The sequence below is a fragment of the Trichosurus vulpecula genome, chromosome 4 (assembly GCF_011100635.1).
Source record: "Trichosurus vulpecula isolate mTriVul1 chromosome 4, mTriVul1.pri, whole genome shotgun sequence".
NCBI classification, from domain to species: Eukaryota; Metazoa; Chordata; class Mammalia; order Diprotodontia; family Phalangeridae; genus Trichosurus; species Trichosurus vulpecula.
Genome location: NC_050576.1, coordinates 14069102 through 14084929, shown reverse-complemented (window position 1 = coordinate 14084929; position 15828 = coordinate 14069102). Strand labels below are relative to the sequence as shown.

General features: G+C 42.7%; 1 protein-coding gene across 1 annotated transcript in view; it reads left to right on the top strand.

Moving 5' to 3' along the window:
- The window catches only part of DNAJC6 (DnaJ heat shock protein family (Hsp40) member C6), a 121026-nt gene that overhangs the window by 53021 nt on the left and 52177 nt on the right, over window positions 1–15828 (top strand). The window contains exons 2-4 of the mRNA XM_036757517.1: window positions 2879–3029; window positions 6463–6512; window positions 6600–6748. Coding sequence (XP_036613412.1) covers window positions 2879–3029; window positions 6463–6512; window positions 6600–6748 — 350 coding nt within the window. The remainder of the gene's footprint in view (window positions 1–2878; window positions 3030–6462; window positions 6513–6599; window positions 6749–15828) is intronic.

Genomic DNA, 15828 nt, shown 5'->3' with positions numbered 1-15828 from the left:
AGGCAGCTTTCAGACAAAGAAATCAAAGCTATCTCTAGTCATATAAAAATGTTCCAAATCACTATTGATCAGAGAAATGCAAATTAAAACAACTCTGAGGTACTACCTCACACCTATTGGAGAGGCTAATATGACAAAAAGGAAAATATTGGATGTTGGAGGGGATGTGGAAAAACTGGGACACTAATGCACTGTTGGTGGAGTTGTGAACTGATCCAAGATTTCTGGAGAGACATTTGGAACTATGCCCAAAGGGCTATGAAACCGTGCATACCCTTTGATCCAGCAATACCACTGTGAGGTCTATAGTTCAACTACATACGAAAAAGGGAAAAGGACTTATTTGTACAAAAATAATTATAGCAGCTCTTTTTGTGGTGACAAAGAATTGAAAATCAAAGGGATGCCCATCATTTGGGTAATGGCTAAACAAGTTGTGGTATGTGATTATAATGGAATATTATTGTGCTATAAGAAATGAGAATCAAGATGATTTCAGAAAAACCTGGAAAGATTTACGTGAACTGATGCATAGTGAAGTGAACAGAACCAGGAGAATATTGTACACGGTAACAGCAATATTGTTCAATGAAGAATTGTGAATGACTCAGTTATTCTCAGCAATACAATAGTCTAAGACAATCCCAAAGGACTAATAATTAAACGTACTATCTTCCTCCAGAAGAAGAATTGATATTTATTGAATACAGACTGAAGCATGATATTTTCCACTTTCTTTCATTTTTTTTTTCTTTCATTAGGTCTTCTTGTACAGAATGGTTAATATGGAAATGTTTTACATAATTAAAAAATAAAATAAAAGTTGTTGATGGTTTGCATTTCTTCTTTTGAGAACTACCTATTTAGGTCCTTGGACCACTTTTCCCCCCAATATTAATTCAAACTCATCTGGGAAAGGGGATGTTATCTAGTAAGCATATTGATCATTCCCCACCCTCAGCACCATCCCCAAGTCTAGATTTAGCTTTGTCAAAGCATTTAGAAAGCGAACTTATTTATATGAAGGTATGGCCTCTGTCAGCCTCGACATACTTTTCCCAAGTAGACTGGTTGTTGATCCCTGAAAGTAGAGTTCTTGGTTTCACTTTAAAGTATCTTGAAATGTATCCTTCTATTTCTGTAGCTCAACTGGGCCTTAAACCATACATTTCAAGCTTTTTTGGTCTTCCTTTCATGGATCTGATCTGGAAGAGTATACATGCCCACTTTAAAAAAAATCATTAGTCCAAAAATATAAGAGCATTCCTATTATCCTTTGTGTCCTAATCCACTTTCTATAATTTGACTATATCAAGATAACAAATGGACTCTGGTGGCCATTTCAGATCTAACAGGGTTGTACGGCTCTAATGGACTACGTTCAGTTTGAGGGATACAGGCATCTGATTTATAGATCCCTGGGAGATATTTATGTCTTTTAATAGTTCTGTGTCTTAAAATTCTATTCCAGAATTTAATAGAGGAGAAGAGAGCACCCTAGATCATCAATCTGGTGTCAGCTCCTAGAACAATGCTCCAGGGGTTGGGGGAGGTCCTAGTTGAAAATATAACTTTTGATGGAAATGAGCAAGTGTGTAATTCCTCTCGCTGCCCCCCACCCAATTCAGTAATCATCATATTAGAGATGATGACAAAATTTGGCTTCCAACTTGGAGATATTTTTTACACAATTATAGCAATACATCATGTCACATGAGAATAAACCTCAGAATCATTTTCTCCACTCTACTGAGCTAAATCTATTTATATCGTCTAGCACTTTATCACACTGGTTTTATGATATTTTAATCAGACTTGTGAAGGGAGGGTGACTCTGAACCTGGGCTTGACTACCTCTTGAGCCTGGTGATGGCTAGGATCTGTGGACATGATTTATGAGTGCTTCTTTCTGTGATCACAATGGAAGAGAGCAATAAATGAGTAGGGGTGAGTGGATAGAGATCATTCTATTGGTCAATAAATGTTTATTAAGCACTTACTATGTGCCAGGCACTGTGCTTAGTGCTGGGGATACAGATATGAAGAAAGCTAGAAATATTGAAAGCAAGCAAGCAAGAAAGCCAATCACTGCCCTCTAAGACAATCTCACTTTGCATGGTGGAAAAGTCAGAGATGTCTCAGAGTGCAGCCAGGTAAGAAATGAGAAGATGCCTGAGTTGAGCTGCTTCCTTAAATGTAGATTTGGAGGTTCATGGACCCACTCTCCAATCAGAGGGGCAGAGGCTGGTATGATGAGGTAGAATATGAGGGCTGTTGGGATCTTGTAAGATGATGAAGTTTTTCCAACGGTGAGCTTCCTGGGGCATGGTGAAGACATCAGAGACATCCCAGCATAGTGCAACCAGGTGAATAAAGGTTGAGGGACTGGTGCAAGTAGGGAATTCCATTCTTGTTCTTGCTAGGACTGAGCGAAAGCAGGGTGTGGATCGCAGGGATTGCTATTTCAGGTAAGAGGTGGTTCTGTCATCACTACCAGGATAACGAAATAAATGGCTTGGTGGGATCAATGACAGAGCAATGTTGCCCCTTGTGCTTTCCTGTAGTCTGACTACTCTTGTCCTTTTATAGACTCATTGGAGACTTCTGGCAGGAGGAATATCTCTAGCAACTAGAACCAAAGGAGTCTGTAGTTTGAAACTTGACAGAGACCCTTAGTGCAGCAGTAGGCTAGGATATCCTCTAAGCAGAGGAGCTATCTTTAGGTATGCTTCTTATAGAGTCAGTTATAATTGACTAATATGTTAATTTTGGAATGAAGAAGGATAAATTACAATTTGAATGTCTGGCTTTCATTGTAACTAGGTTTTGTTTTGCTTTGATCTTAATTTGATTTCCTTTCCTGTTTTTCCTTTGCCAGGTGCCTCATCTCCAGACATGGAATCCAACTATGGTGGAGGTCTGCTTGACATGGTAAAAGGAGGTGCAGGGCGGCTCTTTAGCAACCTAAAGGACAACCTCAAAGATACCATTAAGGACACTTCTTCCAAAGTCATGCAGTCTGTTGCCAGGTATGCTACTCGTCCTCTCTGTATTTAAACAAACCTTTCTCTGTAGTGAGGCACGTAACCAAAACAAACCCTCCCACTGTTTGTTTTGCTCAAAGACAGCTGTGTTTATAGTATGATTACATGGGACCATTGGACAAGAAACTTTCTTGCTGAGTGATGTCGAGGTTTGAAATGAGAGCATGACTGGAGAGCCAATGTGAGACTCCTGAAGACCTGGCTCCAAGTCCTGTTTCTGACACGCTGGCTGTATGACCCTGAACAGGTTATTGAAACTCTTGATGTCTCCTCCAGCTCTCCAAGACTCTAAGTTTCAAAATCATTGTTGCTCCACATTGGCATAGGGAGTTTCCTCATTGCATTAGTCCATATTCCAATGAATTCACAGGTCTAGACAAGGGGAAAAACATCATTTACAAATATGTTCTTCTGAAAAATGGAATGAAAATTCTCTGTAGTTCTTCCCATTGTCTACACTAAAAGTTTTGAACTGGCAACACTGACTGGGGTGCTTGAAACACTCCTGAGTGCCCTGGAACTAGATTAAATTAGAATTTGGAAATACTTAGTAAAGTCAACAATAATACAGCAAAACTAGATAATGTTAATTTGTGGTTTTCTAAGTCAATGAGTAGTTGTAGTGGTCTCCATTTCTACTTGAGGTGAATGTGGCCTATATCCCCATCCTTGCATTTTGTCATTATGCTTTCTTGATCCGTTTTTGCCTGAAGGCAATCTTATTTCACCTGTTAATGATTTTCAGAGACATTTTTTAAATAGAGATATTTCTTTTTTTTTTTTTTGAGGGGGGAAGGCAGGGCAATTGGGGTTAAGTGACTTGCCCAAGGTCACACAGCTAGTAAATCTGTCAAGTGTCTGAGGCCAGATTTGAACTCAGGTCCTCCTGACTGCAGGGCCAGTGCTCTACTCACTGCACCACCTAGCCACCCCAGAGATATTTTCTCTAGAGCAGTAACAGACATTAGCTCCCCTAACACAACATGGGTGATCTGGGCTTTGGCATTTGGAAGTGGTTTTTGATTCAACAAACTGCTGCTTCTGTCAAATAGAATCCTAGGCAACACTCTAGTGTTCTAAATTACATTAAAGGAATTGAAGGGAGTTTCTCCCCCAGGGAGTTCCATATACCAGTGAAATCCCATTTCTAGTCCCTATCCCTACTCTGTGTCAGGGACCTTAGAGACCATTGAGTCTAACCTCATTTTACAGATGAGGAAATAAAAACTCAGAGATATTAAATGACATGCCTCGAGTCACATTCCTGTGGTGGGATTTTATTCTTGGTCTTCTTGACTCCAAGACCAACACCCTATCCATTATTACATGAGTTGTAGTCATGTGGTCAATCAACAGCCACATATGGAGAGCCTAGTATATTAAGAAATCATGCTAGATTTTTAATGGGATCTTTTCATTATAAAGTGAAACTTGAATGCTGATCTTTTGGGTACAAGTGGAGAGTTACCAAGGACAGCACAGTGGATAGAATGCCACTGGAGTCAGGAAGGTCTGGAGTCAGGAAGACCTGAGTTCAAATTTGTGCTGAAACACTTACTATCTGTGTGACCCTGGACAAGTCTCTTAACCCTGTTTGTCTTAGTTCCTCATCTGTAAAATGAGCTGGGGAAGGAAATGGCAAATCAGTCCAGTATCTTTGCCAGGTGTCATGAAGAGTTGGGCATGACTAAAATGACTGAACAACAAAAAAGAGTCATCAGCATTGTGTAGCGGAATACCTGATAAGTTTTATGGTCGATGAGGTAATTTTAAAAGATCCTAAAACTCCATACTTGGAAGAGAGTCTTGATGGGCACCATTAGAAGTTCCTTGTGATGAAATTGAGGGGAAGGTGAAACTGAGGCTGATTAGGCAGTTTGAAGTATGGACCTCCTTAGGAGGAGCTAGACACCCAGATTTGGAATGATGTCTGGGAGAAAAGACAGAAAAAATATGATTGTCAGAGACATAAGTATGGTCAGTATCTCTGTGAGGATGAGCATGGAAGTGGAAGACTGAAGTATGGACACCATCCATGCTGAGTAGGCAGAACACAGGAGTAGAAATTTCCCAAACAAAATCAAAGGGAGCCATTGTGTCTCTGTCTAGGAGAAGCTTAGCAAGAAAAGACTGATGGAACATGTCAGAGAGCTAGAGAACTTAGTCATAAGAATGAAGTAAACTTTAGATCAGGTCATTGGTGATGTTGGAAAGTTAAATAGCGCCTACTATGTTCAGACTCATAATTGGTTCTTTACATGCTGGTGCCTGCCCCTGTGAGGTTACCTTCTCCACTCTTTATGCATCTTGTCTGTAGTTAGTTAAGCACATGTTGTTTCTGCTATTAGAAAGTAAGCTCCTTGAGGAAAAGGACTGATATTGGCTTTTTCTTTGCATTTCCAGGTCTTAGCCCAAGTGTTGTAAATAAATTAGTGCTTAAAAACACTTAATAAAAACTCTCTAAGATGATAAGTTACAGAGAAAATGATGACCTGGATTGGTAGAAGGAGTTTCCTCACCTGGTGGTTCCCTATACCAAATGAAATCACATTCTCTATCCTTACAGTGTGCCCAGCTGGAAGGGGACCTTAGAGGCCATTGCCTCTTATAACCTCTTTATTTTATAGATGAGGAAATCGAGCCCCTAAGAAGTTAAGTGACTCACCCAGGTTACACACAGCTGGTTGGTTGATTGATTGATTTGTGTAGCTTCACGGGAAATTGAAGACATGATCTTTCCCTACCAAAAAATGCTTTAAGCTTAACTGGGGAGATAGAAACAGAAATAAATGCTCCTGATCAAAAGCGATGGAAAAATATATAGCCATTTGCTCCTATATAGTGATATACACCCAGGTTAAGTAGAGTGGAAGGATGTGAGTGGGGAGAATTGAAGGCAGTAAGGAAGAAGATATTAGAGCTATTTTGGCATGCCTGGAGTTGAGCGCACTTGCCATTAGTACTAATATACCTTTCTGTTCAAAGTCTGCCGTGTCTTGGGGCTCACCATCTTGAGTTATTTCAGTACAGACTGTACGGCTGGAGCGCTGCTATTAATGAGTGTTCAAAACTACTCTGTTCTGGAATGTCATGTGTTCTTGGAGTGACATCTAAAGAAGGAGTGAGGAGGTAGCTTTTGGGCATTATAGATGGGCCGCTTAAGTAACAAGGATTGTTCAGTGAATCAATGTTGACAGCAGAAGGATGATTCTTTTGGCAGAATGAATGCATCAAGGTGGTCAAAATTCATCTGTGTGTTAAAAGGAAGTATAGCGGTCTCTTAGGATTATTTTCAATACTCTTTTATTGGGGTGGGGATGAAGAGGGACAGGTGATTTGTGGCTAGAAGGTAAGTGGATTGTTTTAGTGCAGTTGAGGCCAGTTGTTAACCAATTATCTTTCCCTTTCTTGTCTTTAGTTACACTAAGGGAGAATTAGACATTTCCTACATTACCTCCAGAATAATCGGTAAGTTTTTTATTTTTCATATGATTGCAAAGACATAGCCATGATGGATAGTCATGTTTATCAGAATTCTTTTTCTTCCCTTCTTAGTGATGTCCTTTCCCGCAGAAGGAGTTGAGCTAGGATTCAGGAATCAGATAGAAGATGTCCGAACCTTCTTGGATTCCAGGCATCCTGACCATTATACAGTGTTCAATCTATCACCCAAATCCTATCGCAGTGCCAAGTTTCACAACAGGGTGAGTGGTCCTTGATCTGGGGTCACAGCCAGGATCTCTCTCAGGGGCTGTTTCTAGGAGTTTGACTGAAGATACCTTTTCCTTTGTGTGCAGAAGAGATTAATAATGCCAACTCTGGAGGATTTATATCATTCAGCATTTATTAGGTGTTTCTCAGAGATCCTGAAAAATTCCTTGGGTGAAAATATATGCAGGAAGTAATCATCTGTCGCCATGGTTGGGTTGACATTCACACCTTTTAATTTAGGGTGAAAAATATTCTGTCGTTGGTAAGCTCAGTGGGTTAGTGTTAACGAAGGTCATGCTGGAAGTTCTCAGCCCAAAGTCGGTCTGCTTCTATAGGAGTCTTGAGAATTCATTCTGTCAAGTCAAGTCAAAAGGTATGTGCCATGTGTTTCATATTTGCCAAGCACTGGGTCAGCAAAGGAAGGCCCATTGTCTGCTTCTGTCCCTTCATTTCTCCGATGATGAAATGCAGGTAAAGACATGACTCGAGGGGGGCCCCGATGACCACCTTCCAAGTATTTGGAGGGCTGTCCCATGGAAGAGGGAATAGATTTATTCTATTTGTAAGGAAGGAGATGAACATTAATCAAGTGTCCATTATGTGCCAGGTACCGTGCTAAGTCCTTACAAACTTTATCTCATTTTATCCCCGCAAAGACTCTGGAAGTAGGTGCTATTACTATCTGCATTTGTAGACGAGGAAACTGAAGAAGACGTGAAGTGACTTAGGACCACATAGCTAGGAAGGTGTCTGAGGCAAGACTTGAGCTCTCCTGACTCCAGGCCAGTGCTCTGTCCACTGTGCTGTTCAAATGTCGTCTCAGACACTTACTGCCTGTGCGAACCCCTCCTGCCTCAGTTTCCTCACCTGTAAAATGAACCTGATAACAGCACCTGAATCCCAGGCTTGTCACGAGGGTAAACATTTTGTAAATCTTAAAATGCTATATAAGTGCTGTTTATTGTGGTGATGGTCTCTGGGCTCATGAATATATCCAGGAAACAATGAGTTCTCCCCTTTTTATTTCTTTATACTGGCATTTGGATGCTCCAGGAACAAGGAATAGGTAACACTTTCCAAAGTATTTTTGAAAATCTGTTTTTTAATAATGAAATTTCCAAAAATATAGCCCTTAGAACAACCTACCAGGTAAAATATATTTTTTGACACTTCTATTACATCTATTACCAGGTCTAAAGCATGTGAATAACACTGCAGTGAAAATGGGCCAGGTGATGCTTTTTTAATTAAAAAAAAAACAACAAAACCAACTATGATGTCAAGCAAGGGGTGTGAACCATTTTGTGTCATGCATTGGACCCCTTTGGCTCTTAACTGGTAAACTTTATGGACATGGACCCCCTTCTCAGAATGCTTAAAATTTAATTTGTAGGATGACAAAGGAAACCAATCATATTAAAATACACTTCTCAAGCTACATTCCCAGACCCCAGGTGAAGAACCCTTGGTGGAAATAAACCTTTTGAACTGCACCTTCATGTGGATGCTTTCTCTGTGAACCATTCTGCTGCTCTTTTGTATGGAGGTCAGCACATGTTAGGACTTGGGTTTTTAACCTGGCTCCGTGGATAGATTTCAGGGAATCCCTGACCTTGGATGGAAAAAAATATATCTTTATTTTCACTGACATCTAACTGAAATTTAGAATTTCCTTCAGTTACAAATTAAAACAAAAAACCAAACAACCAATCCACCATTCTGAGAAGGGTAGAACCTACCTCTCAGAATTGTGAAGCTCAAATGAGATCACTTATGAGAAGTGGCTGTTTTATGGGCACTATCTGGAGGTAAGTGACTTTCTGTTTATGTTTAAAGAAACAAGTAGTCTGTTGTTGGGTTTGGTTGTTGATGAATGAAGTGATGCCTGTTCTGAGAGTATTTACGCCATTTTTACTTGTTGGGTCGTTGGATAGATCAGTTGGATTCTTCCTTCTTGGCCATGTTTTAGTCTTTGTCCTAACGCTGCTCAGGGTGATGAGCCTTGGGTTCAGGAATACTGTACAGGGATTTCAGTCCACATACACTAATAATGTTTTACTCTGGGTCAGGCTAGGAATACAAAAGCAAAGAATGAAGCAATACTTCCACCTACAGAGTTTACGTTCTGTTGGGAGAGACAAGTGTCTGTTTGAGTATAGGTAGAATAAAATGAGAACAAATACAAATAAATACAATGTAGTTAGTGTAAAGGCTGCTGGGTGGTGCAGTAGCTAGAGTGCCAGGCCTAGAGTCGGGAAGACTCATCTTCCTGATCTCAAATCCAGCTTCAGACACTTATTAGTTTTGTGACCCTGGACAGATCACTTAACACTGTTGGCCTCAGTTTCCTCCTCTGCAAGATGAGCTGGAGAAGGAAATGGAAAACCATTCCAGTATCTTTCTCAAGAAAACCGCAAATAGGGTCACAAAGAGTTGGACACAATTGAAAATGACTGAACGACAAAAAGTTAACGTAAGGTACTTGGTGGGGGGGGAGGGGGTTGCGGTGAGGAGGAGGGGAAGGTACTAGCAATTGAGGTCGCTATTAAGATACTTTCCAAATATTTTTGCTCTCCTTAATATTAGTGGCAGTGGTCATGTTGAATTGAGCTGAAGATAAGCAAAATAACCCAGAGCAGCCAAGAGAGCCCTCAGTAGGTCTAAGCAGTTGGGGACTCATGTGTCACAAATGCTGTGTGGTTTCTGAGCCGGTAGAGGGCAGTGTGGTCTGGAATAGCTAGGGATGCTTTCATGCTGGAGGAGAGCTGAGTCTTGATGGAGCGCTGTCTGGGATTTGGATAGAAGCAGAGGAGAGGAAGAGAAGGGACTTACTTTTGTCTTGAGTAATGTCCATCGCCATTGAAAATTTGACAGCTTCATTGTCACCAGCACTCGTGTCACCTTCCCTTATGCAAAATTCCACAGTCCTAACTCATTCTCAGCCTCTACTGGCAGCTGCCCTCAGGCCCCTTTAATGCCACCTCCTTCTACTGTGTGGCAGATGGCCCCAAATGAGCAGAATTGCTTAACCAAGTGTCTCCCAGTTTGATTCTAAGCACAACTCTCTATCCCTTCAGCCCATTAGCTACTTGTGGGTTTTAATCACTTTGCTTACTCCCAAGAGGCTTTGCTTCCCTCCTCCCACACAGCAACCTACAGACAGAGCCCCACTCACCACCCCCACATATGTTTACCCTCTGCTGTTTTGCTCCTTTTGTTAACAATAACAATAGCTGGTTGGTCTAGCTTCTGCCCATTGTAGAGTGCTTTGTGGACATGCTCTCCTTTGATCTCATCACAAATTTACTGAGCAAATTGCATGGGCATTAGCATCCCTGTTTTACAGAGGACAAGTGAAGTGATTGTCTGAATGTTACAGAACCCAGATCCTAACCCAGGGTTCTTTCCTGTGTGTTTCTACAATGTTCCCTCATCAGATAGCATGCTATAGGTCCATGGAATCATTGATTTAGAGCTGATGGAGTTTAACCATATTTTACAGATGAGAATGTTTAGGCCTACACAGGTTAAATGGCTTGCCAAGGGTCACAAGAATCTTAGGCAAGATTTGAACCAAAGTCTTTCTGACTCCAGCTTCAGTGCCCTAGGTCACCCACTGCACTACATTGTCCCTCTCAGTGTCCTGAATTCATGGTAATGAGGGAAGTCCCTTTTGTTCAATCATTTAATGTACAAGTTTTAAACACTTCCTGTATGCAGATCCCCAGGCTAGGGGCTGTGGATAGAAGCTCTGCGGCTGTAGTGTCTTCTGCTAGCCTCTTTGTTTTTATTTTGCTATATTTTGAATGTGTCTTCTCTTTGCTTCGCTGTGAACATGTTGTTTCCCACAATAGAATCTAAGCTTTTTGAGGGAAGATGGCATCACTTTGGCATTTGTAACCCCAGTGCCTGGCACGTTGCCCAGCATGTGTCAGGTGCTTAATAAGTGCTGGCAGATTGATACCCAAATGTTATTTTTTCACATCATCACATCGCTTTCTTTGTTTTTTCTTTTGTTTCTTTTTTTTGTTGACTTGGTGCACTTCTCTGCTTGCTTCGTGTATGCACGTCTTCCCTCCCATTCTAAGTCACCGGAGGGAAAGAGGCTCGGCTTTCATCCTCAGTGCCCAGCCCTAGCCTGGATGCCCAGTGTGGGCCAGAGCATGACTGACAGACCGACCATGAGATTTTGTAGCATGCTATGCAATGTCTGGGTAAGATCTCATTGGAAATGCCCAATTCACTTTAGCTATCTTGTACATAGCATGTAGAAGATCTCACTTCCCCTCTCCCAATGTGGGAAAGATTATGTTGCCTAGAGGGATCACTGACTCTCTCTTAGAGGAGGAGGTGCCATTTGAGTTGGTCTTTAAAAAGCTGGTAGGGATTCAACATTGATAGAGGGCATTCCAGGCCAAGGGAAAGGCAGGAGCACAAGAACACGGGGACAGAAATGTCAGATTTAGCTGAAGTGGACAATTTGTGGCGAGATGTAGCATCGGAGGAGGCCAGGAAGGCATCCGGTCCACGCTCTGGACTCAAAGTTGCTTTATATTATGCTTAGAAATGACTTCCCCGAAGAGTTTCCTCCTGCCGCCAGTTTTTAACGGGTGACTTCATTAGTATTTAATTATGCTAAGAGGCCACATGGCCTGGCAGGGGCTACATGAAATAATGATGTTGCAGAGTATTTGGGAACAAGTTCATGCCCGGGCCTTCAGCAGCCTCCATGATCAGGCTGAGCTGAGCAGCTGTGCTGGGGAGGACCAGGGCCTGGAGGCAAAGGAACTGTGTGTGCCTCCTCTCAGGGTCATTTACTGCCTGGCAGACCTTGGACCTTGGACAGGTTATCTCCAAGGACCACAGTAAGATGAGGGAGTTGGACAAAATAGCCTGCAAGGCCCTTGCAGCTTCAGATCTAGGACTTCAGTTCGAATTCCAGCTCTACCATTTACTGCCCGACACTGGACAAGCCTTTTAATCCCTTTATTCCTCAGTTTCTTCTTCTGTGAAATGAGGTGGTTGGGCTAGAAGGCCTCTAAGATAGCTCTAGAGCTATGATTTTATGAAGCTCTGACCCTCCTTGAGCTTCTCTTTCTCCCCTCCACTCCATTCCCTTCTCATCCCATTTCCTTTCCTCTCCTCTCCTCCTTTCCCTTCCTCTCCCTTCTCCTCTTCTCTCTGACTCTGTCTCTGTTTCTCTGTATGTGTCTCTGTTGCTGTCTCTCTGACTGTGTCTCTGTCTCTCTCTGTATCTCTGTCTCTCTCTCACTCACACACACACAGAGCGAGAGCGAGAGAGCGAGAGCAAGAGCGAGAGAGAGAGAGAGAGAGAGAGAGAGAGACAGCACTCAGATACCACAGCTATGACAAGGGTATCAGGCTTCCATTTCTAAGCCTGGCCCTGTCTACAGCCTCCAGAATGTTCCATGGCTGTTTTCTACCTACCATTCCCTGTCATTGTGGGGCTCCTAAGCACCACAGGGGCTGCAGGTGGGAAGGAGAAAACCATCCTGAGTTCCCATGGAGGACAGGCAGAGTCATCCATCTTGCCCCAGGTCCTTGACTTGGGAAGGCAGCAGATTTGGAGGACAGAGAGCACATTCATCTGTCAGCAGTGTAGAAACCACCGAGCTGAGCACCTCATTAGCAAGATTAGTTAAAATAGGAAGCTGCCAGATGGTGGCTCCCCCCTTCCCCATGCAGAAGCTTCCCCAGTAGTGACCTTGTATACATGGCCTGGGGTCTCTGTCTCTTCCTTCACTCTCAAGTCAACAGGGAACCTGGTTTGTAGTACTTGCCCAGGTGCCAAAATTCCTAGGTATGGCTCTGTGTGAGAGTTTAAAAAAATCAAATACCATTCTCAGTGAACCTCCATTTTCTTATCTTCGAAATGGGAATGAGAGGTTTGTATTGGAGCTGGGTTTTTAACCTGAGGTCAGCTGGCCATTGTGGGTTTTCAGAGGGGGGTGGTGTGTGAACTTGGAGAGGCAAACAATTATACATCTTCATTTTTACTCAGCCCTGCCTGAAATGCAGCCATTTCCTTCAATTACTCATTAAACCATAACCAGCATTCTGTGAAGGGGCTGCCAGAACTCTTGGCTCAGTGGATGTGGGTGATCCCTTCCAGCACTAATGCTCCATGATTCTGAGACGTTCTCTAGGTAGGCGGCATGGTAGAGACAATGTTGGACTTGTAATGAGAGAGACCAACGTTCCAGTCTTGTCTCAGACACTCACTTGTTGTGTTACTCTGAGCAGATCACGTCTCCTTTCCCAGCCTCAGTTTTCTCATCTGTAAAATAGGAATCATAATAGCCTCAACCTCACAGAGTTGTTGTTAGTAGCAAATGAGATCACATATGAAGTGCTTTACAAAAACTTAAAGAACTGCACAGACTGATGATAATCAGTAGCGATGATAGCGCATTCCTGTCCTATGGCTCTCATTGGTAGGGATGGAGAGGGCTCTGGATTTGGAGGTGGTATGTGGAGGCTTGAGCCCCACTCTGCTCCCTGCTACCTGAGTGACCTTGGGCAAATCATTTGGCCTCCAGTTCTCAAGCTTCTTCATGTGCTTAAAAAAAAAACTGAGAAGAGTGGAATCCTGTCCAATGGGCCCTTCCACGTCCAAAGTTTATTCTCCTTCTGGATCTTTGTTCTCTTGGACAAAGGTAGTATCATCTTTGGGTCATTAAAGAAAAATCAGATGTGTGGCCCAGAAGGGCTGGGGGCTCTTATTTATTGAGACTGATGTCACAGTGGACACTTGTTGTTCAGTTGTGTCTGACTCTTCACAACCCCAAGGACCGTACTGTCCATGAGGTGTTCTTGTCGTTGAAACTTCACTTTCCTGTCAAGCTCCTATTAAAAAATAATTGGTGCTCATGGATTCTCATCTACACCTATGACTTCAATGATCCCTCCTCGGCAAGTGACTCTCGATGCTCTTGCCTCCATCCCTCAACTTCTGCCCAGAGCACCAGTCCCTTGTTTCCATCTGCCAGTGGATGCTGGATATTTTTCTGTTTTTTTTTTGTCATCATATATTAAGGGCAAGAGCTTACATTACAAGAGCTCATCCTCTTTCCTCAAATTTTCATGGCCCCAGCCTGCTCTCAGTTGCCTGAAGTTCATGATCTTGGTGTCCATCCAGTGAAGGAGTGCCACCATATCTACTTTGGTCATGTACCTAGTATCTGGCCATTTCTGTCCACTGCCAGAGCTGAAATTCAAGCCCTCATATCTTCTCACCTCTTCTAGTCCATCTGAATCTAGCCTTTAGGCCTTGTCTATACCCTCTGCGATCTATTTTCTACATTGCAGCTCCTATAATTTCTCTAATGTGAAGTCAATCCACCCCACTTCTGAGAGCTTCAGGGGCTCCTGATTGGCTGCCAAGTCAAATGTAAGCTCCTGCTTTTACATTCAAAACCCTTCCTGGTGTGGGTCCAACCATCCCTTTTACACTTCACTTTTCGTTTTCTATATTTCAGCCTATGAGCAGCAGTGAGGTGTAGTAGACATAATAATGCTCTTGAAGGCAGGAGGACCTAGCTTCACTTCCCGCTTATGATGCGGTGTGACCCAAGGAACTTTCAGGGTCTTCTTGTGTATCAGGCAGCTCCCTGGCAATCACATTCTAAGACACAGACTATCAATCAATCAGTCAAAACCAAACCAAAACAACAAACCAAATGTTTATCACGTGCCTACCACGTGTCAGGTGTTGGGTTAAGTGCTGGGTACACAAAAAGAGGCAAAAGACCATCCCTGCCCTCAAGGACCTTGCAATCTAATGAGAGAAGACAGATTATGATCTCCTCTTCAGAGTTCTTCATATCGATGTATTTACTTGTATTCCAGCCGAGCTGGGCTCTTCTCCATCCCTTGAGATCGGGGCCTATGTTGTACCCATCTTTGTATCCCCAGCACCCAGAACAGGGCTTTGTATAACGTAGAGCTGGGGTTCTCTGAGCCCCAGTTTCCTCATCTAATAACACCTATACTAACTTCCTTTCTGGAATGTTCTGAGGATTAAACCAGATAATGTATGTAAAGGCTTTGAAATCTTTAGAATTTCATATTAATGTCATTGCTTGTTAATAGTATTATTATTTTCCAGGTCTGTGATTTCATTGGCATAGAGAACTCCCAGGTAAGGGAACTCCCTCTGCCAATGCATTTCAGCACCTTCTCAGTGGCTTACAGCCTCTGAGAAGTTATGTGACTTGCCCAAGGTCACACATCTGTCAGAGGTAGGACTTAAATCCAGATCATTCTGCTATCAAGGCTGGCCCTCTATCCGCTATACCATAGGGTCTCTCTTTATAGCGATTCTATTGTTTTGTGCTTATTGTAATGATTATTGGTGTTAGTTTAATCTACTTAAGCATACTGTACTGTAGTCATCAAGCAGAAAAGACCCACAAGTTTAACGGTAAGTAAGATGCCAAGTGGTGCCACAGCACCATAGTGCATAGAGCGCCAGGCCTAGAGTCAGGAAGACTCATCTTCGTGGGTTCAAATCTGGCCTCAGATCCTTACTAGCTGCGTGACCCTGGGTAAGTCATTTAACCCTGTTTGCCTCAGTCTTCTCATCTGTAAAATGAGCTGGAAAGGGAAATGCTAAACGATTCCAGTATCTTTGCCAGGAAGACCCCCATGGGGTCATGAAGAGTTGGACAAAAGCTGGCCAGCCGCACCCTTCTCCTCCAGGGCCTTTGAGAACCTTAGAAAATCAGCAAAGAGCATTTCAGTTTTCTTTTGACAGCAACAGCTTTTACTGCTGCCCTTAGCAAACATAATTCTGCAACCTGTCTAGGAAACCTTGTTCTTAAGGGAAGAGAGAGGTGAGGATAGAGCTGGATTCAGTCCAGGTACCTTTCTGTCCATTTGCTCTGGTGTGGTGGGCTGGACCCCATTCCTTCAGCACCATGTTTTGTGACCTGGAGAGTCAGGATTTGGGAGCTCAGGGGCACTGAGCAATCTTAGACTTAATGATTCTGTTTATTTTGTGGGATTGAGAACTTCAGAGACTTACATAAATGTCTTTTCGAATTGATTTTTT